The 27,955-nt window shown below is 40.9% G+C and overlaps 3 protein-coding genes across 3 annotated transcripts; 2 read left to right on the top strand and 1 right to left on the bottom strand.

Moving 5' to 3' along the window:
- Nucleotides 1-68: 68 nt before the first annotated feature.
- On the bottom strand, nt 69-27,883 carry LOC307248319 (olfactory receptor 6E1-like; the record flags this gene model as incomplete). Its single annotated transcript, XM_080024722.1, has 3 exons — nt 69-74; nt 295-831; nt 27,677-27,883. 3 exons carry the CDS (start codon nt 27,881-27,883, stop codon nt 69-71), a joined length of 750 nt encoding a protein of 249 aa, XP_079880848.1.
- Nucleotides 1,002-2,996, top strand: LOC307271259 (olfactory receptor 52N5-like; the record flags this gene model as incomplete). Its single annotated transcript, XM_080053669.1, has 3 exons — nt 1,002-1,005; nt 1,432-1,879; nt 2,975-2,996. 3 exons carry the CDS (start codon nt 1,002-1,004, stop codon nt 2,994-2,996), a joined length of 474 nt encoding a protein of 157 aa, XP_079909795.1.
- On the top strand, nt 12,002-19,280 carry LOC307271258 (olfactory receptor 4B13-like; the record flags this gene model as incomplete). Its single annotated transcript, XM_080053668.1, has 5 exons — nt 12,002-12,909; nt 17,470-17,635; nt 18,405-18,425; nt 18,808-19,132; nt 19,228-19,280. 5 exons carry the CDS (start codon nt 12,002-12,004, stop codon nt 19,278-19,280), a joined length of 1,473 nt encoding a protein of 490 aa, XP_079909794.1.
- Nucleotides 27,884-27,955: the final 72 nt, after the last annotated feature.

Genomic DNA, 27,955 nt, shown 5'->3' with positions numbered 1-27,955 from the left:
TTTTGAGTCTTTGATTAATACTTTTCTGCATTTGTTTTATTGGGATCATTCATTGAAAAAAAGACATATTACAGCTAAGGACACATGGACATGTGGAGAAACAAAATGCAGAACCTGCTCTACTAACTAACAATTAACTTTAGCGCGCCCAATAAAATATATTGTGAATTTTTTTTTGTAATTCCCTCGCACAGTATCTCTGTTTTTATGACAGCACATGTGTTTGTATGTTTCTCTTATTTTGGACATTTGCAATCCAAACATGATAGGATTTAAAAGTGGCTGTAGGATCACAAAATACACAGACAGAATCATGCTTAACACACTGGGTAAACTGCTCATGTCAAATCTACTCCGAATAATTTCAAAGCAGCAACCGAATGAAAAGTTAATGAGAGACACCAGCTGAGGTGTGCAGGTGCTGACCGCTTTCTGTCTCGTCTGTTTGGAACCAGAAAAACAGATTTTAAGAATTTTCATGTAAGAAAAAAGAATTGGAAACAGAGGCACTACCACAGAAAGCACGATACCAAAAAGACCATAAATGTTATTCACTGTAGTGTCAGAACAGGCCAACTTAACAACAAGGTAGTTTCTACACAAAAGACCGTTTAAGACGTTTCCACACAATGTCAAACGAATGCTTAAGGATAACGTGATCACAACTTTTACAAGAGAGTACAACCATACCACAATGACGAGGATAAATGCCTTTTTAGATGTCATACGTGTGTTATACTGCAGAGGGCAACAGATGGCAAGATATCGGTCATAAGACATGACGGCTAAATTGACAAACTCTACATTTGCATATGTGTATATACAATAAATCTGTAGGTAGCAATATGTAGCAGAAATAGTGTGAATGTCAGAGATAATTTGGATTAGAAGAAATGGAAAAAACCCCATGCTGCCATACAACTCATTAACAAACAGGCTGCAAAGGAAAAAGTACATTGGTTCATGTAAGCTTCTGTTCATACAGATAACCACTATGAGAGATGAGTTGGCAATACCTATCACAATGTATAACAATGCAGTTATCATGAAATACAAGTATCTCAAAGTCCCAACATTCAAATAAGCTCCAAGAATGAAATAAGACAAAGTTAAAGAAGTAGAATTTGCCATTATTAACAACTGAGTGGAAATGTCAAAAACTCCCAAACCTCCCAAATGTCCAATACGTACCGTAGGCTATCGTTTACTTGCCTCCTCAACAGTAGATAATGTACCTCAGTGTTAAATGAAACACAGTGTCACATCACACAGTTCACTGTTTACTGTTCACTGGCTATTCTGTAGAGACGCTGTCTGCTTTATACTTTACAGAACAGGCCAGAACCACTGTCTATCAATGGGCATGTTCAATGACGTCTGCACAGTAGGTGTGTGTGTGTGTGTGTGCCATTATTCTTTTATTTATTTAAGTTGTGATCACTTTATCCTTAAGCATTCGTTTGACATTGTGTGGAAACGTCTTAAATGGTGTTTGGTGTAGAAACTACCTTGTTGTAAAGTTGGCCTGTTCTGATACAACAGTGAATTACATTTATGGCCTTTTTGGTATCATGCTCTCTGTTGGAGTGCCTCTTCTTCCCATCATTTTTTCTTACATGAAAATGATTAAAATCTGTTTTTCTGGTTCCAAACCGACGAGACAGAAAGCTGTCAGCACCTGCACACCTCAGCTGGTGTCTCTCATTAACTTTTCATTCGGTTGCTTCTTTGAAGTAATTCAGAGTAGATTTGACATGAGCAGTTTACCCAGTGTGTTAAGCATGATTCTGTCTGTGTATTTTGTGATCCTACAGCCACTTTTAAATCCTATCATGTTTGGATTGCAAATGTCCAAAATAAGAAAAACATATACACATATGTGCTGTCATAAAATGTGGATTGGTCGGAGAAATACAGTGCAAGTGCAACACAAAATTGTCAGTAAATCTTTCACAATACACTTCGTTGGGCGCACTAAAGTCCACTGTTAGTTGGTAGAGCAGGTTTTGCAGTTTGCTCCTCCACTTCCACATGTTGAAATGCCCTTAGCGTACGAGCGTGTGTGTGTGTGTGTGTGTGTGTGTGTGTGTGTGTGTGTGTGTGTGTGTGTGTGTGTGTGTGTGTGTGTGTGTTGAATGGATGAATAAGCATCAAAGTATAAATGCAGCAATTTACCTTTTACATATGATGTATTGTGAAATAAATTAATGTTGTTGTAAATGTGTGTACATGTTCTCTGATTTATAAAATGATAAAAGGCTTTATCCAAAATCTGTTCTGTAAAAGGTAGGACACTGATATGTTGTAAAAATCTAAATAAAGATTTGAACTCTGGCTTTATCCAACATCATAGATTGTTGTTTTTTAACGAGATTTGTATTTACACATAATATTTATTCAAACATTTCTGGAAAAGTTGTAATACGAAAAAAAACAGTTTTTATGTCAGTTATCAACTGGCAAAGTTCCATGATGATATCTTTAAGTTCCTTAAATATGCTACCCTATTTACCTGCAGTGTCTCCACATAGAAATAAGCTAAGACGTATACAGTGTGCACATGCAGTTTACCTTATTCAAAATATATTGTGCAGATATAAATGCAATAAGGTTTAACATTGAAACAGTATACAGAATAAACAGCTCCAGGTGTGAAATGGGACATGCTGCTAAAATATATTCAAATCAGTTCAAGTCAAGGGGTTTGAAAAATAGAAATTGAGCAATACAAAAATGAAATAAAAATCTAAAATGTACTCACATGAGAATTTGATGTTTGCGATTACACATACAAATGTAGGGGAGAACGGGGTAATGTGAGACACTTTTAACATTTGCTCCCCTCTAAGCGAGCTAAAATGATTTATCAGTCAAATGTACACATTTCCCATTAATTCAGGATTCCTAGAAAATGGCATTAGCAGGGCAGTGAAAGTATGATTGTTAAAAAAAAAGTTGTCTTGTGTCTCACCAGACAGATCAAGGGGGTAAACTGATCCACTTACTTTTTCCCCTCTGAAACTACCATAACAACACAAATTGTAATGTAGGATTATTTCAACATAGTATGTCACATTTGAAAGTAGTTACAGAACTCTGTATTAATCAGAGACACAAGGCAACCTTAGGATAACCTTCCATGTGCCACACAGCACACACGAGAACATGACCTTCTCCTCAGCAGCAACAACACCAGCTGCTCAGATTTGGTAACATCAACAAGCAGACACCAGTTACGTATTAATAACTGAAAATCTATTAGAAGCAGCCAATTGCTAATATGGTCAGATATTGGACATACTCGTACACGCATACACACACATGCACTCACATGCACACTCTCACACACAAGCACACAGACACACACACACACACACACAACTGAGCTGGTATAAGGCAGAGTGCCTTGCCACTAAGGTGGCGCTCTTCAGGCAGCCTTACTGCCTGTGTTCCAGAGGCCCGAGGAATGGCTGTGGTTCGGTTTCCCTTTTCCCAAGTTCGGTTAAGGTTAGGCTAGAATTATGGTTAAAGATCTAAGAGGTAGCCTATCTTTAGCTGTCTTTAGACCTGTATAGGTTAAACATCTGTATTGGTATTAGGAGCTGTGTCTCCTCACTTGTAACTAGTGACTGAAGAATAAAGTATACCTGATGAGACCAGAACTATCTTCCCGAGTCTCTCTGCACGTCTCCTTCTAGTTTCAGATTTCGTGGAATCAAAGGCCCTCTCGGCCACCTATTATCTGATTCCACCTCAGTAACCTGACAGCTAGCTTGAAAACCAAATATTCCAAAACTAATGTCGGACTAGTAACAGAATCATGGGGAACAATCAGAACCAGAACAGCCTGGGACTCAGAACACAGGACTAGACCCAGCTGTCATTTTCCATCTTTTGAGTCTTTGATTAATATTCTTCTGCATTTGTTTTATTGGGATCATTCATTGAATAAAGAAAGACATATTACTTAGAGTTTATTGGTGTTAAAGGTCACTCTCCTGTCCCCCACATACATACGTGCCAAACCATGCCCTTGCTGACACCCCTTCAACCATCAACCCCCACCTCCAGCCCACATTTTCTTTTGTCTTATTCAAACTAGTCTCCTTGCTAGCTCAAATATAATGGATTCATTAAAAGAGGGCACAGACACTGTCTCACTGTACCCCACAGCATTTGTCTCACTTTACCCCACTGCCACAAGTTGAGAAAAAACTAGCTCTCAGCAAATCAGGCTAATCTTCCGTAATCATCACATGGTTTCATATGTTGGTAGTTCATCAACATGTATGATAGAAGTTTTTCTACCTGAATCAATTTGCTTTGGCACAACAATCGATTAAGTTGACAGCAAGAACATTTACTTTTACAAGCAAAAAATACATTTTTGTGAAAAAAACATGCTTACAACATCACCATGAGGTCCTTTCTTTCATGGCCAAGGGGAAATGAGAGGGTCTTGAAAACATATATCTCACACGACCAAAAATGTGTTCCATTGCCTAGATACAGGGGGTGTCATTACCCGATGGTTCACATTCCCCCGTTCTCCCCTTCATATATTTAAAATTGCAATTGCAAAAGCAGGACTAAAAACTAAACAAACACACCATTGCTTGTTAGGGGATGTGTGTGTATGTGTGGGCCTGTTTTACTGCTGTTGTGGGGACATGTTCCTGCTTACACAGTGATATTGTGGGGACGTACCTTCCTTTTGGGGACAATATAGAATTCTCCATATCATTATATTACATTCTAGGGTGAATACTTGCTTTAAGGCTAAACTTAGGTTTAGAAAGAGTTAAAGAGTTGAAATGGGGACAGAGGGGGATGACCAGAGGTGGGGGTAAGTCACTAATGTGCAAGTCACAAGCAAGTCTCAAGTCATAACCTTCAAGTCTCAAGCAAGTCCAAGTCACTGTGGAGAGAATCAAGCAAGTCACAAGTCAAGTCATTGCTCAGGTCAAGCAAGTCACAAGTCAAGTCATACAAAAATCACATTATCTAACCCAGTTTCTACATTTAAAAGACCTGCATTTCAAAGTTATCTTCTTCATACCGTCATCGACAACATCATCCTTGAACTACAATTGAATTATTCTTGGTCTGACAGAGGGGTCCTCAACTAAAATTTAAATGGGTCCAGTTGACAACATTTTCTTACAGCAAAGGTCCGAATCTCATAATGTCTGCATCCAATAGCGACCCCTTATCTATCACATATGATCAACACCGCACCTTTCCTTTTCTTTCAACCACATTTAGGCTACTTTCAATTTCCAATAGCTTACTTTTAACATGGAAAACAAGAAAGGCAAATAGTAACAGATAGGCCTATACTTACACAAAACAGACACTTAATGCCCATAATGCATTTAAAATAAAACAGGGCAATGATCTGCGCTATGGCAAAAATATCATATCACCTTTTTTTATGGCTGGATCACATTTTGATTTATCCCGATTCATTAGTTTTTCGTACTGGGGGGCGAACTGTCATAACGGGCAGTTTGCTGTGCTGTCGGTGCGGGGGCGGCGGCTGTGAGCTGTCGGAAGGAGCCGGTGAACGTGGAAGGTCGAACTGCATCTTATGGCGCTTTTCCACCGCATGGTATCAGCTCGACTCGACTCAACTCGCATTTTTGGCGTTTCCACCGCAATTTCATGGTACCTGGTACCTGCTAGCGGCTGCTTTTTTAGTATCGCCTTGCTCTAGGGTCCAAGCGAGCTGAGTCGAGCTAAAAGGTGACGTCGGCAGACGGCCGGCCGCTGATTGGCCAGAGACTACCGTCTGCCGGCTTCATTCTGTTGATTATTCTCCCCTTGATTCTCAACAACTCTCCGGGACTTTTATGTGTATTTTGTCTCGCCGCGTGCAGCCTTCTTTGGCTCGCTTTCATTTGATTTGCATCACAGACCCGATTTTTTTCTCTCCATATATTCGCTAAGCTCACCCAGTTGTGTTGGCTGTTGGGGAAGTTACTTTGAACATACGAGAGGAGACATAGCAGCTAGGCTAAATAGCCTATAGCAGCAAGCTGGGACAGACATGATAGCGAGCGATTACATTACAAGCCTCGGACTGCACTGATTACCTCAATAAAATATTCAGGCTGAGACACGGCTTGCATTTGAAAACACGTATCCTGAAACAAGCACTTAACAGTCAACTTTATCATGCCCGTGTTTACGTGCATAGGGATGTACGTGACGCATCCCTACAGCTGTGTGGCAGTCACACATCAGGACACAAACCCAGGGCCGCCGCTCCCTATACGCAGAGTACGCAGACTGCGTAGGGCACCAAGTTCCTGGAGGGGGCACCCCAAAATAAAAAAAAAATAGATTTTTTTTTTTTTTTTTTTTTTTTTTTAATTAAAAAGGAAAAAGAGATGGTCCGGGGGCCCCCCAAAATAGTTTATTTTTTTTAAAGTTCATGATAATCATTACATTACAAAAAATATATAAATTAGTTATGAACAGGCCCATCGTTGTTTTTTCTTAATTGTGTAACCTATCCAGGGGTGGATTACTGCACAGGCACACCGGGCACAGGCCCAGGGGCCCAAGGGCTCAGGGGGGCCCTTAGCCAGAGATACTGATAGTAACTTTTCATGTTGCATAGTCAAAGAGCTCAGTCACTGATGTCAATAACAGGGTCCAAAAAGGAATAGCCTAAATATAAATACTCATTAAAATGTAACAAAATAGAAATCATCATGGGCCCCTCAACTAGTAGGGGAGAAATACAAAAGCAAGTTAAAAACAACAGCATTAGTAGCTCTGTCTAAGGGGGTTGAAGGCCCCCTCACACATACACAAATAAACTTTATATGTGTGAATTCTAAATTGTTCATATCCACCCTTTATCTGTTGAAATGGGCCCCTCCATCATAGAACATGGGTCTGCAGACCAATCTACTGTTTTTACAGTTGCAGAGTAAAGAGTGCTACCTGTTTAAGAAAAATCTGAAAAATAATGTTCCTTCTGCATCTCAGGATTTGATATCTCTCTAGTCTCTAAAATTTCCTCACAAAGTGCACCAGATTGATGCATTTTACTTTAAAAAGGTAAAAAAAATTCCACCCACGCCCCAACAAGGTACAGGGTCCCTCCAACAATACCCCAAAATCCTGTGGGAAACACTGACTTCCTTAATATGTTATTACCATTAATTGTATGTATCCGTGTAGAACATTCAGTGTACCTGACTGGATAGGGACAAGTGGGGGGCCCTTTAAGAGTGTAAGCCCAGGGGCCCATTATCTCATAATCAGTCTATGATCCTATCACTCAATTCCTTTGCAAAGGCAGTTTTTTCACAAGTTAAGCTGTTCTTTCTGTTAGTAAATGCTGGCAAATGTGCCAAAAAGCAGTCGCAGAGATCTTGCAAGGGCAAAAAAAATTCGCTCGCGCCCTGAGGACGCGAGCTTCTGGGTGTTTTTTTTTTTTGGGGGGGGGGGGGGGGGGGGGGGGGGGGGGGGGCATCACTGACAATTTCTGCTTAGGGCACCCAAAAGCGTAGCAGCGGCCCTGCACAAACCCTACCCTTTTAACGGCCCGTAGCAATATTATTCTACTTCTTTTAGCAAACAGATACAAGGGGAGTATTTTCTTAAACATTTCTCATCCGTGTTTTTGGCGGTTGGTTCAGTTAATAGTGCAACAACTGCTCGTAATTTCTGCTTTGCTACTTGACTCCGGAGTTGGCTTTCAGCCCCTTACGACAACCCCGCCCACGTTCAGGAGGTACTATTTTCGGTGGAAAACGACCCGTGCTGCTACCAAACCAAGTTAAACTGAGTCGAGTTGAGTCGAGTCGAGCTACATTTGCGGTGGAAAAGCGCCAATATAGGCCTAGGCCTACTTCATAATGGCTGTTTTGTCTCATGCTTTTATAAAGCCTACAGTCCGTGGAGGTAGGGCGCTCGATAAGGAAGCGTGCGTTATCAAGGCAGCAGCGCTGCAGGAAACGCTCGTTACTTTCGTTTTCTTTTACACGACTTTCCGGTGCCGTTACAACGTGAAAAGGGAAGGGAAGAAGGCGCTACACATTTACTGTGATTGGGTTATAAGCGTGTGGGAGGCTCACGTGAATTATTCTTGGTCTAGCTGCCTCCATTACTGCTGCTCCTGTCCTGTGTTGACCTGCTTACGCTGTTTGTCCGTGCAGCGCGCTGCGTGCATTGCACTGTAAAATCACCCGATCATGTTTCAAAATAAAACATAATTTCTAACGTAATCTAACTTTTAAAAATGCAAGTAATTTCGAGTCATCTGTCTCAAGTCTAAGTCAAGTCTCAAGTCATGAAGACCAAGTCAAAGTCAAGTCGAGTCTTTTATCAGTGTTATTCAAGCAAGTCTCAAGTCCTCAAATTTGCGACTCGAGTCAAGTCATGTGACTCGAGTCCCCCATGTCTGGGGATGACATGCAGGGGAGTCAAACCCGGGTCTGCTGCTATAAGGACTGAGCCTCTCAACCCACTACACCATAGGAGCGCCTCCAATAAAGGCTTTTTAACTGTTGTCAAAAAGGCTGCCCTGGTGTTCACACTTGCCCTTTGCACACCGACTCAAAATCGGAGCTAGTTCGGAGCTAGAGCCCAGTAAGAGCCAGTTTTTTGGTTTTACACCGCCAGAGAGCCGGCCCGGGCTGGAAAAACTGGTGCAAGCTGGGCTAGAAAATATGAACCGCCTACGTCAGGGGACGGGGGAGGGATTATCCTGACCAACCAGACCAACTCAAACCTCATGGACGCCATATTTGAAAACATTGCTACTACGAGACGTAAACACAACATAATTACCAAATGTAGCGATCAAATCGAGCAGCGAAAATACGCTGTATAGGTTGTGTTTGGTTAACAAAGTAAAAGCGAAAGGCAACACGTGTAAAAATAAGACATATCCGCCGCTGTTGCTTTGCTTATAGGCCTACTGTAGGGGTGAAGGCTGCAGCTGGCTTCTGGTGCGGACTGAATGGGCGGCAGCAAAGCATTTAAGCAAAAATGGGGAAATGCCAGGGGCCTCATTTATCAACAGTGCGTAGAAAAGGTTCTAAATTCACTCTTACGAATGAAATTTAGTATGTGCTTAAGTACAAAAAAATCGGTATTTATCAAACGTGCGCTGGCCTATCGTACGCACACCAGTAAGTCATCAATCTTGATAAATCCCACATGTTCTTAAGTGTCATGCTCGTTCACGCTCAGCCCATTTGCATTCAGAAACGCCTCCAATTAACCATATATGGTCACAACACATCCCTATATCAACCATCTGAATGTGTTTTACCCCTCTCCGCCACAATGGTAAAGAGCCGAGGGTAACGAAAAGAAACTTCTCCAACACAGAAATGGAAACCCTTGTAAACGAGGTTGAATCGAAGCAAAACATATTTTGTTGGCGCACTTAGTGCAGGCATTAAAACAAAAGAAAGCTTGCTGCATGGGAAAATTTGATATTTTCGAGCAAGTTGTAAGGCAACGGCATTGTTTGCCGCGATCTGACAACTTTACGTGCAGTCATTCATAAACTCTTTCAATAAAAAAGAGATGAAGATAAGCTCCTAACAACAATAGAGTTAGCCTACTAAGTGAAATGAGTGATTGGCGAGTCTGGCGAGTCACCGCGGCTCGTCCAGCTCACAGCTGAGTGCTGAGACGCACAGAGAGCATCGGAGGGATCCTCCGCTTCAAAACATGTAAACGTGACACATTTAATGAATAATCAATTAGAGCTTACCTAAAAATAAGTGTGCCATATAACTATTTATTGCATTTAGGATGTTAGCTCATTTGGACGCTGTTTTGACCATCTGTTTTCATTGATGTATTGGCGATTTTACATCTACTTCAGTTTCATTACTGAGTCGTGATCAGTGTTCTTAAAGAAACTTAGATTATAAAACAAGAGGTCCAAAACACAGATGATGATTAAACAAACAAATGTATGACTTTATATTACCCTAGAAATGCACGGGTGGATTTGACGCGTGGCGATTATAGATATAAAGAGAACGCTGGCGGCAGGGCCGCCGCTCCCTATACGCAGAGTACGCAGACTGCGTAGGGCACCAAGTTCCTGGAGGGGGCACCCCAAAATAAAAAAAAAATAGATTTTTTTTTTTTTTTTTTTTAATTAAAAAGGAAAAAGAGATGGTCCGGGGGCCCCCCAAAATAGTTTATTTTTTTTAAAGTTCATGATAATCATTACATTACAAAAAATATATAAATTAGTTATGAACAGGCCCATCGTTGTTTTTTCTTAATTGTGTAACCTATCCAGGGGTGGATTACTGCACAGGCACACCGGGCACAGGCCCAGGGGCCCAAGGGCTCAGGGGGGCCCTTAGCCAGAGATACTGATAGTAACTTTTCATGTTGCATAGTCAAAGAGCTCAGTCACTGATGTCAATAACAGGGTCCAAAAAGGAATAGCCTAAATATAAATACTCATTAAAATGTAACAAAATAGAAATCATCATGGGCCCCTCAACTAGTAGGGGAGAAATACAAAAGCAAGTTAAAAACAACAGCATTAGTAGCTCTGTCTAAGGGGGTTGAAGGCCCCCTCACACATACACAAATAAACTTTATATGTGTGAATTCTAAATTGTTCATATCCACCCTTTATCTGTTGAAATGGGCCCCTCCATCATAGAACATGGGTCTGCAGACCAATCTACTGTTTTTACAGTTGCAGAGTAAAGAGTGCTACCTGTTTAAGAAAAATCTGAAAAATAATGTTCCTTCTGCATCTCAGGATTTGATATCTCTCTAGTCTCTAAAATTTCCTCACAAAGTGCACCAGATTGATGCATTTTACTTTAAAAAGGTAAAAAAAATTCACTGACAATTTCTGCTTAGGGCACCCAAAAGCGTAGCAGCGGCCCTGGCTGGCGGTTCTAGTGTTAATGCAGACGTTGAAACTCTTAAATGCTTTGCTTTGTGCTTGTAATATCGCTATTCTACCACTAGATTATGTTCGTAAGCATGGTCAGAGTTGTGCTTACATTTACACACATTCATAAGTCTAAGTACATTTTGGTAAATGCCATACTTTGCGTGGCAATGTTCTTACGCCCTACTTACGCACAGATTTGTGCGTAAGTACGGTTGATAAATGAGGCCCCAGTATTCTGAGGACTGTCCCCTCAATGCTAATGTAAACCCTGGTTGGATAAGGATTCAAAATTGGATATGAAGATGAAATCTGAAGCATAGTTTCAGTGTTAAAACTGATTCAATGATTGCTGTCTGTGGTTCTATATGGGCTGTGGCAATCATTTTGAAAAATAATATCTTGCAGCAACATATTACTGTAACTAGTTCAAGTAGAAAGTGAACTTTCCCAACACTGGTTCTCTGCATGTCATTCCCCTCTCTGCACAATTTCATCTCTGCCTCTCTGCACTATGAATAAAGCATTGGAAATTTAAAAAAAAACATATTAGTAAAAAAGTGTCCATTTGGGAACACGGATTCCTCATACAAAGGTATTCCAAATGGACAAAAAAAAATATTTTTACAAAAAGGATTCTCCAGAATTGCTGGCTCCACTTTTACCATTCATTAACCCTTTTTTGTTAACAACAAACAACTCAACTTCAGAAAGTGGCAATTAGCTATGGTATTCTCTGGAGAACATGGCATGGATCGAGGGTGGTTGTTAGGGTTATGTATTGATTATCTCTTGATACACAGACCTATACGTAGCAGATATTACGGCAGCCTCCCACTAGACAGTGCAGGGGTCTGCAACACAGAAGGTAACAACATTTAACACTTGTGTGTAACTGTGATCAATGTAACTGTATTTGTAACTGTGAGTTTTTTTAATCTTTTATGCTTACAGGAAAAAGACAGCTGAGCAGTTTTTGTAAACAATGTCTGTGTTTTTTAGAAACATTTCCTTAATTCAAACAAGTGGTTCATTTTGGGTTAAAATTAGAACTGCAAACCTTGTATAGACTTTGAAAACTGTTACCAAAGTACAAGAATGACGGTAAATTCAACTCTATCTTACTTCATTCTTAGCACTTATAAAGACGTGGGGGATATGAAATACTTTTATTTTGTTATAACGGCATTGTTGTACATTGTGATAGTTATTGCCAACTCATCTCTCATAGTGGTTATCTGTAGGAACAGAAGCTTACATGAACCGATGTACTTTTTCCTCTGCAGCCTGTTTGTTAATGAGTTGTATGGCAGCATGGGGTTTTTTCCATTCCTCCTAATCCAAATTCTCTCTGACATTCACACTGTATCTACTTCATTTTGTTTCCTGCAGATTTATTGTATATACACATATGCAAGTGTAGAGTTTGTCAACTTAGCCGTCATGTCTTATGACCGATATCTTGCCATCTGTTGCCCTCTGCAGTATAACACACGTATGACATCTAAAAAGGCATTTATCCTTATCATTGTGGTATGGTTGTACTCTTTTGTTAAATTCTTAATCACGTTATCCTTAAGCATTCGTTTGACATTGTGTGGAAACGTCTTAAACGGTCTTTTGTGTAGAAACTACCTTGTTGTTAAGTTGGCCTGTTCTGACACTACAGTGAATAACATTTATGGCCTTTTTGGTATCGTGCTTTCTGTGGTAGTGCCTCTGTTTCCAATTATTTTTTCTTACATGAAAATTCTTAAAATCTGTTTTTCTGGTTCCAAACTGACGAGACAGAAAGCTGTCAGCACCTGCACACCTCAGATGGTGTCTCTCATTAACTTTTCATTTGGTTGCTGCTTTGAAATTATTCAGAGTAGATTTGATATGAGCAGTTTACCCAGTGTGTTAAGCATGATTCTGTCTGTGTATTTTGTGATCCTACAGCCACTTTTAAATCCTATCATGTTTGGATTGCAAATGTCCAAAATAAGAAAAACATATATACACATGTGCTGTCATAAAAAGAGAGATAGTGTGCGAGGGAATTACAAAAATGTTTTCACAATATCTTTTATTGGGCGCGCTAAAGTTCATTGTTAGTTAGTAGAGCAGGTTCTGCATTTTGTTTCTCCACATGTTGAAGTGTCCTTAGCTGTGTGTGTGTGTGTGTGTGTGTGTGTGTGTGTGTGTGTGTGTGTGTGTGTGTGTGTGTGTGTGTGTGTGTGTGTGTGTGTGCTTGTTTGAATGAACAGAAGAATAATGGCAAATATCGCTTATCATTATTATTTTGATATGGTTGTACTCTTTTGTGAAGTTCGTAATCACTTTATCATTGAACATATGTTTGCCTCTTTGTGGGAATGTCATAAACAGTCTGTATTGTCATAACTACCTTGTTGTAAAGTTGGCTTGTTCTGACACAACGGTGGATAACATTTATGGCCTTTTTAGGATCGTACTCACCATTATTGTGCCACTACTTCCAATTATTTTCTCCTACACCACAATTCTTAAGATAATTTTTTTTTTATTAATTAAAAGAGAAAAGGCTGTATTCAAAATCTGTTCTGTATGTCACTGTGTATGATATGTTCGCACAAGGGAAGGAAATGAAAAAATGGCGCTAGAATACTTGTAAAAAAAATGTATTAATATATTCCTGCAACTGCAATTTTGTGATTAATTTCATGAATAAAAACATTGCAAAAACAGATCAAGATTTTTGTTTTGTTTGTGTATTTATTCAAACATTTCTGAAAAGTTGTATTGCAAAAAGTTACAATTTTAAGGTCAGTTTAATTATGATATCTATTAGTTAAAATATATTATATAATAGCCAATAATGCATTTAGTTAACTGAGTTCACCGACCTCTTACCAGCCAAAATGGCGAATGGATATATAGCCTCCTCAAAACACTTTGCTTCATTGCTAAAACTAAAGTTGGAGTTAGATGCATTATTTGAAATATTTTTGTTACATGCTTGATTTTTTTTAAGTGCAGAGTAAATTTAAAGAAAAATTAGGAGTAATGAACACGAACAAAAATATATATGACTGTCTTTCTAAAGTCAAATCCAGCTGAGATATGGTTACTGTTTGTAGGTTGCACACTAAAGCTATAGTGTGTATCTTTTGTGGCCCCCGTGAGGAATTCTATGGATGAGTAATTACATGGATGCATGGACGTTATACCTTCTGCTGTACGTCAAGGTTTTTTCTTAGCAATTGAAGACACAGTAGTGACACCAGTTTGTAAATGCTGCCATACTGAGAAATACAGAGAGAGTTTTGTGGAGCTGGTAGGCTTAAAGATGTGAGAGCAAAGATCAAATATCACGTTCCCACTTATCAGCTCAGCGATTCTGGAGAACGCATGTTGTCAAATCAGTGAATATGCTGGGTTGGTACGATGGCCTAGAGGAAAGGTGGCCGACTAGTAACCATGGTCACTGGCTGGTTCGATCCCCGGCACCGGACAGGAGGGTGTTAGTTGTAAAATTAGCAGAGGCTGGTATTACGTCTACGGTGCCCACCATCTCTACCATTGTGTCCTGCAGCAAGACACTTTACCCCAAACTGCTCTAGGGGCGCTGTACTACGGCTGACCCTGTGCCCTGACCCCCTCCGAAGTGTGGTAACTTGAGAGGGGATATGTGAAAAAACAAATTTCAATGTAACCGACCATTGACTAATAAGGCAACTTAACTTACTGTGTCTGTGCTGCAAAATAAATCATAGCTAGCAACATGCCGGTTTTCAGAGCCTAGCATGTGTATTAACTTGATTTATTTTTTTATGTTTGGACAGGTAGCGAATCTTGAGGAGATATACACTGATTTTGACAAAAATGTATTTTGACAACAAGCGTTCTCCAGAATCACTGACTACACCTTTAATCTGGCGATAGAGCAGAAGACCTATGTTAACGTCTTGTATTCTGGTTTGTTTTGGTCGTACGAGGGTCAAAACAATGAAATAAATACTCAAAGCAATGTTGAACTGTTTATTAGATATAACTGTATTAACAATGGCTTTCTCCCTCTCATCTCTTAAAGGCAAAAACATTGTTTCATCAAGCACTGGTCAAAAGACTTGTACATAGAATGTGTTGATTTATAAAATGAATAAAGGTTGTATCCAAAATCGGTTCTGCAATTACTTTGGACACTAATATGTTGTAAAAATGAAATAAAGATTTTAACTCTGGCTTTAAACAACGTCTATATTTTTAAAGAGAGGCAAATGTACACATTATTAGTAAGATATAAGTTACATTTGTATATATTTATTCAATAATTTCTTAAAGAATTGTAATACAAAAAAATAATAATTATAATGTTAGTAATAAACTGCAAATCTGGTATGATTATTTTTATTTTATTTATCCTTTATTTAACCAGGTTAGTCTCATTGAGATTAAAATCTCTTTTACAAGAGAGACCTGGATCTATATATCTATAAATTAAACGTGTTACCATATTCACCTGCAGTGTCTGAACTTAAATATACATTTCAATATACATTTCATTTCTAAGTATAACACATGACATCTAATGCAATTTTACAACAAACGGTTATACATAATGATTATTGTTGTAAATGTTCCTTGTATTACAGATAGAAGCAGAACAGTTTCAACAGTTACACAACTTATAACTATTTTATAGTATTTTTCATCCTTTGACATAATGCAGTGTCACTAAAGTATATGGCATTTGACAGTGCAGTGTGATAATGCCAAAAATCATAATTGCAATTATTTTGACTGATATTGAGATCATTATTATATGAAGGGTCACTATGCAGTTTCAGAGGAGGGGGATTTGTTTACATTCACAGAGCCTGCAGTTAGTTTACCAAACATATTTTCTCTACATGTAATTCTTAGTTTATTTATTTATTTATTGGTCTATTTCAAGGACATTGCAAACTAATCAACAGTCAAACTCACTCACTGCAACCACTAGTCACACTTCAAAAACGAGCCATAAGAATAATCAATAAAGCTGGATATTATGATCACACCAACCTCCTCTTTTTACATTCCCGTATCATAAAGTTCAATGACCTGGTTGAATATCAAGTTGCACAAATCATGTTCAAAGCTAGAAATAAACTGCTACCAGGTAACATACAAAAACTTTTCTTTGACCGAGAGGGGGGTTACAATTTGAGGCAACAGTTAAACTTTAAGACACTGGCGGTACGCACGACTTTAAAATGTCATTGCATCTCAATTGGGGGTGTGAAACTGTGGAATGGGATGAGCACGGAGCATAAGCAATGTCCAGACATGATCCAGTTTAAAAAAAGGTTCAAAGCAATGATTTTCATAAGGTACAGGGATGAGGGTGTGAAGTAAGAGGGTAATTATAATTATATGGATATATATATATATATACTGATTGTATAGATATGTATGTATATATGGATATATTGATTGTTTATAAATATAAATATAGATATATGCATTATATAAATATATAAAATATAAAAAATGTATAGTATATTAAGTTGTATGGAATTGGCAAATATAGTATCGCCAATAGTACAGAGAATATAGATAAGAGAAGCGAATATAATTGTTGTTTTTGTTTTATTTTATTTTATTTTTTATTTTATTTTTTTTATTTAATAAATATTTTGATTTTGATTTTTTTTTAAGGAAAGGGGTAGGATTAAATAAGTGTATACTTCTTCCTGCTCCTTTTCAGGCATATTTATTGTATTTCCATGCTTTTCATTTTGTTTTGTATGTGGATGTCTGAAAAAATAAACTAAATCAAATCAAAATCAAATCAAACTAGACCAGAGTTAGCCTAAGATGCTAGTTTACATCCGTTGTCCCCGGCCAGATATTCAAAAGGCAACCTAAAATGACAGAAATAAAATACACAAAGATTAAAAAACAGTAACACATAGTAAGAACGAACTGACAGACAATGGCAAACAACAGTATAATAAGCAGACAATAAAACACAGCGTGCATTAAACATTATAGGAAAGTGCACAAAACAGTAGATTAGAGCAGGACAAACACACCTACAATAAAAGCACTGTGGTGGCGGATTTTGCATATGATGTATGTCTGGACTCAAATGTTAGAATGCTTATTAATGAAATAGGAAACATTTGCTACAGGCCTGTATAAAACATACATTGACTGTTCTAGTGTAAACTGACTAACTGAAATGTAGTTTCAACCATCCCCCTCAATCTCCCGAGTGGAGCCAGCCTGACTATACATTTGAAAGGTGACAATGATCCTGCAGACAGCCTCCTGCTGTTCTGGGGCAGCCTGCCCCACCCACGATTATAATATGAATGTATATCTCAAGCCCTGTCTGTCTCCCAAACCTGTCTTCCCCTCCTTCAGCCTACCTGTCTGTCTCTTGATTACCTGTCCTTAAATAGTCCATGATTTTGAGTGAACTTGGTCACTCTTTGCTGCACGTTACATGTGTTGGAACTAGTGACCTCTCCGCGGAGAATTCTTGCTATTCTTGATTGAAAATAAACCTGATGCTATACACTATATCACCGTTTGCTTGACTTTTCTTACCACAGTAATTGGCGAGCTAGCCAGGAGGGAGAACACCGGCAGAGGGTCCACGGGAACCGGACAACAGACTGCAAGAAGATTGATCACCTTTTTCTCAAGCCCTTCCATTTCGGGACAGAGAGGACCTCTGTTGGCCAGCCCGTGGGGAACTCTGTCATCTCCTCCGAATCGGTATGTGAGAATATGTTTTGTTTTAAAGCAACAACAATTGGGTTAAAGGATTACTTCTAAGGACATCTCTGTAGGAATTTTTACACTACAGTCGGAGCGAAACTCTCCCGTTTAAATTTACTTGGTAGTGAGCATGAACTTTAATTAACCATTAATGTAATAAAGCTAGAACGCCAAAGTGAACAGCCACGAGTTAGCTTCGGCCCGGGTGCTGTGTGACTGTTAATGCATCTGAATGGCCTTCCGCCAAGCACTGGACTGGAATTGACGAATTAGTCTTATTTGTTCAAGTTGAACTGAGCAGGTTGAGAGGAAGGTTTTAGGTAGTTTAGTAATTGGTAATGTTACTTGTTCGGTTGACGGACCGGGACAAGCAGCTGGACAGTGCTTTCATTTGTACTAATTTTCTTTTCTCCAGCAGGTTTTAACTCCTTTAAAACTTTTCCCTTCTTGTGAACATAGCATAAGGGCAGAGTTGGCCCTCTATTTTGGTTGTTTTGTTGACAGTGGAGAGTTCTGTGTTTTACAAAAAAAAAGAGAGAGAGAGAGAGATTTTAGTTTTCTTGGAAAGCCTGAATTATTAAACAGGTCCTTCTGGGAGATTAAACTAGAATTGTTAACCCTTTTACAGACCAAGATATTTGTGTTGGTGGGGCTTGTTTTCGATCAAATAGCAAGAATTTTGAAATTTCATAAGTGTTTTATTGTTTGTCTTTGTTTTTTGTATTGTCTTGTTGTTTTTCATTCTGTTTTGCTTTGTGTTAACTAGCCACGGTACCACAAGGAAAAGGTAAGAAAATTGTGGGCTTATTTCTGTGTTTATAACAATGGGGATGATTTTTAGCAAACGAGCCGAGTTAGTCACTCCAAATTCGCCTTGTATACAATATATGCGAACGAATTATGGGGATTCAGCTGTGACACAGATGCAAGATTGGCATCGCTTTGGTTTTCCAATAGGGGGTAGTTTTAGCGTCGCTCAGCTCAAGCTGCTGAAAGCACAGTTACAAGGAGCTGAAGAACAAAGTAGTCACAAACGGAAGTCTAAACGTTTCCGGGCCGACTGGCTGGCATTTACCCACTGGTCTGAAGAGGCTAATCGGCGGGCTAATAAGTGTCAGCCAGCCGTTGAAGATAAGATTAACTGTGTCTCCCAGTGCCTTAAACTACAGGACGATTTACATGATACAAGAAGCCCTGGCCCGCTCCGACGGACAGCGGCGGTATTGCCCGCAGGCCTCACACCAGCAGCACCGACCCACCCTGTCCCAACAGCGGTTGTCCCCACAATACAAGAAGCTCCGGCCCCAGTGCTTCCCTCGGCGGACGCACCCACAGAGTCGGCCGGCAACACCGTCACCATCAGCGTTGCCAACCCCAACCCACCGCCTTACGACAATGCATTGCCACTGTATCCTCTGGCACAGCTCCACCAAAGCGGAGGGCTAAAGCCCGGAAAAGAGCCCCCCATTGTGCCCGCTTCTCTTACACGCTCAGGTTTGTCATTCCAACCACAGCCGATTCAGCTTCCCCTGGTGAGTACAAATCCTGATTTTACCACTAACGCTGCTTGTGCCCTCCCCATGCTCCAGCCAGCACCAACGAGTCCTTTATCTACCTTGCCTTTAAGGCCACTTTGTTCTGATCATCCCAAAAACATTGAATACACTCTGCCTATGATCGAAGTAGCGGGTCCGGAGGGTCCGATGTTAGTTCACAGGACATGGCATATGGCTGATATTGAAAACGCAATGGTCCTCCTCCCCGTCTTAAAAGACGTGGGGGGCAAACGTTTCGCTGATGCAATTTTGGAATTCTGCCAAGAATTTAAGCCCACAACCACCGAGCTACGGCGTCTATTGATTAAGAAAGTTGGCAGTGATTGGGCCAAGCTCTCTAGCTCATTCCCTGAACATGAGATCAGACTGACACACACTGCTTACGAACACGATTCCAACGCGCTATACAGAACCATTATTATCAAATTAGCCGAGCGTTGCAATTCTGCTTTTCCTCCCAAAATTGACATGGGAAAAATTTCCCGATGTAAACAGAACAAAGGCGAGTCTACTGCTTCTTATCTCGCTCGTCTTACGATCGTTTTCAATGATTATGGTGGAATGCCGCCCCCAAAAAATCTGAACGAAGGACTGGTTACAGCATATGAAGCTCACTTACGTAACGCATATTTTAGCGGTATGCACAAAAGAAATGCTGATATGATTAAAAAGTTGTGTGTTTCATGGGTTAATGCAAAGATGCAGCTGATCGAGGACTACGCAGACCACGTGGAACAGTTTCTAATGCAGCAGGATGAGGAGACGTTGGAAGAGAAAGCAACGGCAAAGCACAAAGCTAGCCTCGAGGTGTCTTCAACCCTTGCAATGTTAGCAGAGGAACAACAAAGACATGCTTCGTCCCTCGCGATGTTTCAGGGCACGCCAAACGAGAGAGGGCGGGACCAAAATGACCGTTTCAGGCAAAATGGGAACAGTAAGAATTACAATTCAAACAACTACAAATCTCGTAATAACAAAGTCGACCGCGATGCTTGTTTCCATTGTAAGAAATCCGGGCACTGGAAGCGCGATTGTCCCAACCGTGACGATGGAAATTGACTAGCGAAGGCTCCACAGGACGTCTCGCATAATAATGACGGCCATCCACAGCGGCCTGCGAACGCCAAAGAAGACGGTGAGCCTCACAACTGCGTAGCTGTGATTGCTGAAGTGTGCTCCCCCAGGCCTGATCTAAAGGAGACACCACTGTCCAATCCTGAACTGGAGCTGTTTGTGGATGGATCAGCTTCACGGAATCCAGACACAGGGCTAAACCAAGTTGGTTTCGCCGTGGTAACTGCACACGACACACTGATTGCAAGACCTCTGCCAAAACAGTTATCTGCCCAAGCTGCTGAACTGATTGCTCTAACAGAGGCTTGCAAATTAGCTAAGGACAAGTCTGTCACCATTTTCACAGACAGCAGATATGCCTTTGGCATCTGCCTAGATTTTGGCACCCTATGGAAACACAGAAACTTCCTGACCTCTTCAGGCAAACCCATTGCACATCACAAACTAGTGGCAACCCTGCTTGATGCCATTCTCCTACCCAAAGAAATTGCAGTGTGCAAATGTGAGGCCCATACACTCAAAACAGATTATATTTCCATGGGCAACGCTAGAGCTGATCTAGCGGCTAAGGCTGCCGCTAGACAAAAAGATGAGCCTTCCACAAACACTTTTCTATACACACCTACTGTCACTGTCACTCCCTTTTCTGAATTGCAGGACCTGCAAACGAGGGCCACACCTGAAGAATGCCGTCTTTGGAAGCAAAACGACTGCAGTATAACGAATGGGGCTTGGTATGGCCCCAAAGGTTTGCCTTGTCTACCCAAGTATTTGTTTCCTCACTATGCTAAGTTATGTCATGGCCTTGACCATGCCTCTGAAAGCCTCATGCTCGCTCAAATCAATCAGTTTTGGTTTACTAAGGGCTTTTGTATCTATGCAAAAAGATATTGTCGTTCCTGCTTGATTTGTGTCACAAATAATGTAGGTCGCGGCGTTCACATGCCACAGGCGGCACACCCACAGCCAGGTAAACCTTTTGATCACTTACAACTCGACTTCATTGAGCTTTCTCCCAGTGAAGGTAAGCGTCATTGTTTAGTTATGGTTGACATGTTCTCCAAATGGGTGGAAGCCTTTCCCACCTCAAAACAAGATGCTCAGTCTGTTGTCAAGGCGCTGATCCGTGACATTATTCCAAGATGGGGCATCCCTGGAAAAATCAGTAGCGACAACGGTACCCATTTTGCTAATGCTGCCCTAACAGAACTCAGTGCCTATTTTGGTATTGATTTGAGAAAACATTGTGCATACCACCCAGCTAGTGCTGGCGCTGTGGAAAGAGAAAATTTCACGCTCAAGCTAAAACTAGCTAAATGCTGTGATGAGACTGGTCTTTCCTGGACCAAGGCCCTTCCTATTGTTCTCATGCAGATGAGAACAAGAATCCGCCTTAAAAATGGCCTGAGTCCTTTTGAAATCCTTTTTGGCCGACCAGCAAACACTGGCATCGGCCCAGCCAACAGGGTCCTTCCTAGCACTGATCTATGTGAAGATGAGATGTTACGTTATTGTGATACCCTTTCCTCTTCTCTTTCTGCCCTCCACAGACAAGTGAAGGCGGCACTACCACAACCAGCCACCACCCAGCTTCACAACCTGAAAACCGGAGATTGGATAGTGGTCAAGGACCTCAGACGGAAGAACTGGCACAACAAGAGATGGACGGGACCCTTCCAGATCCTCCTCACCACTATGACGGCAGTGAAGGTTGCAGAGAGGACCACTTGGATCCATGCCAGTCATTGCAAAAGAATCGCTGCCAACTACCGGCCGACGGATCAAGCAACACCAACGACAGGACAGCAGACCACCAGCCTGGACCAGACGACATCAGCGGAACCAGCGACGACCAGAAGACGGGCAACCACCCAGACGACATCAGCGGAACCAGCGACGACCAGAAGACGGGCAACCACCCAGACGACATCAGCGGAACCAGCGACGACCAGAAGACGGGCAACCACCCAGACGACATCAGCGGAACCAGCGACGACCAGAAGACGGGCAACCACCCAGACGACATCAGCGGAACCAGCGACGACCAGAAGACGGGCAACCACCCAGACGACATCAGCGGAACCAGCAACGACAAGAAGACGGACAAACACCTCGCTCCAGTGAGAGCCAGCCGACACCCTTCCTCCCCTGGCCTTACATTTGTGCTTTGGGCACTAGTCTGGATGTGTCTGGCCAGGCCCCCGCCCTCATCCGGTTGTGAAACGCAGCCCTGGAAATCTGGCGTCATCTCCTTCTCCTGCCCTGCCACCAAATGTAATGAAGATCACTGCCCCATCCACGGCATCATTACCAACGGCAGAAACGCCGCTTTCCTGATGGCTGTCAAAAGGAGCCTCATCACCGTCTCCTGCGACAATCAGCCACCAAGCTCCCAGCTGTGCACCGTGGAAACCCACAAAGTTTTCAACTCCAACATCGACTCTCCCCTCTGGTGTAACCGTCCTAAAAGCTGCATGGATACACCTGCATACCAGGGCAACAGGGACTGGCGGTCCCTCTGCATCCGTACAGACCTACAGGACGATCTGCCCCTCGCTCCGCAAGCCCCCCCCTCCCTATCTAAAAACCCCAACCCTCCACATGCCCACCCCTCTGACAACACAGCCATCACCCTGATGACCGAGTTTGCCCAGCAAAGACAACTTTCTAACTGCTGGATTTGCCAACAGCTGCCCACATCCTCCACAGCTCCGATGCTGACCCCTATTCCTTTCTCCCTGGCAGATTGGACTGTTATGTCATGGCCTTCCGTTCAAAATCACCTTACCCATGATGATGAAGCTTGCTACACTCCTCCTTCACACACCACCCATAATATTGACACCACCGATAAGCAACACATTGTTTCTTTTGCTATTGAAACTTTTAATCAAAAACACAAACCTCCCTGCACTAATTGGACCGTCCTCTATCGATTGACTTTTTTTAGAAGCTACATTCAACAGGGTTTAAGATATAAATTACAATTGACTTTGGCTGAGACAAATTGCACATCCAATCATGTTTTCCCTAGCCCTGACTGCATTGTTACTCCTAACACTGCCTCCATCAGACTCGAAGTTGGCCTTCTTAGTATCCCTTCATTTAGTCACCTCTCTATTTCCCATTTAACTTGGACCAAACATTCTTGTTCCAAACCTTTACTCCCTAAACAGCCTGTCATCAGAGCATGCACCTCTTTGACCCCTCCCATTCCCATTCATCCTCTAACTAATGTTAGCCACTGCATTAGTTTTCTCTCTAGCAATGGTCTTTTCCTTGGCAATAGCAGCTGCAATCATAATGTAATTCCCCTACATAATTCATCTGATAACCTTACCCTACCAGAGCGAGTTTATTTAGTCTGCGGCAACCTAGCTTATGCTTGCATTCCTTCACCCCTTAGCCAGCATCGACAACACATCACTGGGATTTGTTATCTAGCCTACCTCATACCCCTAATTAGAGTTGCGGACCCATTGGAACTAGCCCCCTTTCATACACTCACTAAGCGTAGCATTTCTTTGGCCTCTAGAATTCTGAGTGTTTTCATCCCTGCTTATGGAACATACCGGAGCCAAGTGGAGATTGAGGCTCTGTCGACGGTGCTGGAACGCCACCTGAATAAAACATCTGTCGCCTTTTCCGCAATGCAAACCGAGATTGACGAAATTAAACGTATGGTCATCCAGAATAGGATGGCACTGGACTTGATTTTAGCCTCTAGTGGAGGCGTTTGCAAAGTGATTATGTCTGAATGCTGCAGTTTCATCTCTGACTCTAGTGGCCCTGTTCATGACGTTATTGCTGACAATGCCCTGGGTGTCACACAACTACACGACTCTCATGGCTGGAACCCCCTCAATGATCTCCAGACTTGGACTGGTGCTTGGGGATCTCTGATTTTTAAAGGCTTATTGGGACTCTTTTGCCTTGTCGTGCTGTTCTCCATTTTCTTTTGTCTCATCAAGGCCATTCTAAAGTGTTGTATTAGTCATTCCACCTTAACGATGCCAAGCGGCAACCTGGTTGAACCAATCCCCCTCGAAATTTGGGTTCCCCCTTTCGCCGAGTGCCTTGCCCCTATTGACCCCCCTTCTGCGGACTGCTTTGAGTACTTCCACATGGGCGACTCTCTGTAATGGGTTCCTTTCTTACTGTTCTGGGATTTGTTTTGTTTTGCCTTTTGTTTGTTTTTTTGGTTTAATGTTTTTCCTCTTTGGAATTCTATTTGAGGTTTTTTCACATTAAACTCACTTCTTGATATTTTGGCCTTTCTCCTTTGATTATTGGCCTGTCCTGGGTTTATATTTTTTCCTTACGAGGTTTTTATTATTCCCTGTTATTCCTTTTGCCTTACCTTTTGACTGTTTTGGGGTTTATTTTTTTTTCTCCCCTAGTGTATATTTTGCCTTACTGTGGTTTGCTATCTTTTATGTTATCATAATATGATAAAAAGAGAGAAGTGTGGTGGCGGATTTTGCATATGATGTATGTCTGGACTCAAATGTTAGAATGCTTATTAATGAAATAGGAAACATTTGCTACAGGCCTGTATAAAACATACATTGACTGTTCTAGTGTAAACTGACTAACTGAAATGTAGTTTCAACCATCCCCCTCAATCTCCCGAGTGGAGCCAGCCTGACTATACATTTGAAAGGTGACAATGATCCTGCAGACAGCCTCCTGCTGTTCTGGGGCAGCCTGCCCCACCCACGATTATAATATGAATGTATATCTCAAGCCCTGTCTGTCTCCCAAACCTGTCTTCCCCTCCTTCAGCCTACCTGTCTGTCTCTTGATTACCTGTCCTTAAATAGTCCATGATTTTGAGTGAACTTGGTCACTCTTTGCTGCACGTTACATGTGTTGGAACTAGTGACCTCTCCGCGGAGAATTCTTGCTATTCTTGATTGAAAATAAACCTGATGCTATACACTATATCACCGTTTGCTTGACTTTTCTTACCACAGCACATATACAGCAGCATAAAGCACAAACATGCAGCACTAACATACAGCAGAATAAAGCACAAACAAGCAGCACTAATACTTAGTATTGAATAATTCTATCATCATAAATCAAAATAAAAAAAATTTAGGAACCTGGAACCAAACGTAAGACTAGAATATGTTTGTAAACTAAACTGTGGACCCTGCTGCTGTAAACAACAACAGTGAAACAGTAACTTTTTAGGAAGCTTTTTAACTTCAAACAGTGTTCACAGGGATCACATTTTCCTGTGAGTAAAGTTTGTTAATTCAGTTATGAGAATATATCTTAAAAAATGTTTCACTTCTCAGACACACACAAAGTTACACAGTGCACCTTGAATTTGATTAGCTTTAGAGATATCATGCATTTAGTAAAAACTAAAGTATTTCAGTCTAACAGTCGATTCATTTGATTTAAAATATAATTCAACTCTAAAATATAGGCATGACCTGACTAACAAACATTCTCATGTTAAAGTAGATTATCTTATTTTCATAATTGTTAGAAGGCAAGTTCATTTATAAAGCACATTTCACACACAGAGGCAATTCGAAGTGCTTTAGATCAGGGCTGTACAGTGCGACAGTTTTGATCGCATTTGCTACTGAAATTGATCACGTGCGATGATGAATACCATTCCACTCGCACGAGTGCGACAGCTTTCTAATGAGCAGATGCTGTCCGTCTGAGACACAGAGGAGTGCTGCACAACACTGCTTAGAGGGCTCTACATTAACACTCTCCAAATTCGGGTAAATGTAGTCTTAGGCAAGTAATTTATTGAGTCCACCCTCCACTTTGGCTGGTGAAAGATGTGTGCTCGGGACCTGTGCTTGTGCGGCGATTAATACACTTCACCAACGGTAATAACCGGAAAGAGACGGCACACAGTTAAGTTAGCGCGTGTGCAAACAGAACATTTCCTGTGCGCCTTCACATTAAAAGCCTTTTACTAGCCAAACGTGAGTTGACTTTTATTTTTAAGCCGGTAAGAACAAGAAGTTAGCGCTTCACAGCCCTGCAGTGCACTAGCTTGAAAATCAACTGCTTCAGCTGCAGAGAGCAGTCAACAGTAGTCTTTTTAAACACAGTTTGAAATAACTGATAAGCCACTGAAGAACTACTCCCAATACATTCACAACAACCTATTTAACTTATTCCAAATGTTACCAATATGCATAGGCCTACTTATTTATTTAATAGGCTATGTTTAATGTTTTAAAGTTTGGTTTTAATTAACAGAAGGACATTTAACAAACAAAAAATATATTATGAATATAATAATGATATGTATATATACAGAAAATATATAGATATTAATTTTATGGGGAGAAATAATTCTGAATCAGCAAAAAATTACAATTGGCAGGTTAGATTTTTTTGTCTAAATTGCAATCAGTGCACCCCTATTAATTTTTCTACAATTATTACTGCACACACTAGGATATGATATTAATTGAGAATTTCAAATGAGACCAAGATGACAGGCTAAAAGGTAATTAGAGCGAAATGCATGGGTTAAGGTTATGCAAGTTTTCGATCATACTTTGTGTGCTACTGAATTTATTTTTGTGCTACTGATTTTTTTTGCTTGCTAGCACCAGTGCTACCACCTAAAAAAATAAGCGTACAGCCCTGCTTTAGATAGATGTTAATATTGTAATTGCAATTTGAATATAATTCATTTCACAGCCCTATTATGCATAAACCAGCATCCTATGAGAAAAAGCACATTGTTAATAAAGCATTACGTGGGATTATGAACGGCGTTAGTCCTCTTTTTGACAGAACAAAAAAGATTTTTACATATGATTCGGATATTGGACATATTCAGGCCGTACAGCACAGGGTTGAATATGGGCTGGATTGTGAGCCAGTACAAGGATAAAAATACACGCAGCAGATTTGGGATATTGCTCATATTAAACCTGCTCTGTAATATTTCAAAGAAAGCTCCAAATGAGAAATTAAGCAGTGAAATAAGGTGAGGAGTGCAGGTGCTGACGGCCTTTTGTCTGGTCTGCTTCGAACCTGAAAAACATATTTTAAAAATCTTTACGTAAGTGTAAGAGATTAGACAAACGGGACTTATGATCGTGAAAGAGGTGGCAACCAGTCCGTATACATTATTAACTCTTGTGTCAGAACAGGCCAATTTTACAATATAATAATTGTCACAGTAAACTTTGTTGAAGTAGTTCCCACACAGCTGCAAATTGAAAGTCAGTGAGATTGGAACAAAACATATAAACGATGCATACAACCATGTTACTGCAATAAGGACAGCAACCCTCCTGTGTGTCATGCGTGTGTGATACTGCAGAGGAAAACAGATGGCAAGGTATCGGTCATAAGACATCACGGCTAAATTTAAAAACTCCACAGTTGCGTATGTGTACAAGCAGAAAATCTGTAGGAAGCAAAACGGAGAAGAAACAGTGTGAATATCAGAGAGAATTTGCACCAAAAGGAATGGGAACAGTGCAGTGCTGCCAAACAACTCATTAACAAACAGGCTGCAAAGGAACAAGTACATAGGTTCATGTAAGCTTCTGTTAATACAGATAACAGCAATGAGCAACACAGTGGCACAGTTAATCAGAACGTAATACAACATAATGATGGTGAAAAGCAGATATTTCAAAAGACCGATGTCAAAGTAAGCGCCAAGTATGAAATATGAAACTTG

Source organism: Ammodytes marinus (genome assembly GCF_949987685.1).
Source record: "Ammodytes marinus genome assembly, chromosome: 3".
Taxonomy (NCBI): Eukaryota; Metazoa; Chordata; class Actinopteri; order Uranoscopiformes; family Ammodytidae; genus Ammodytes; species Ammodytes marinus.
This window is presented reverse-complemented; position numbering and strand designations above follow the sequence as displayed.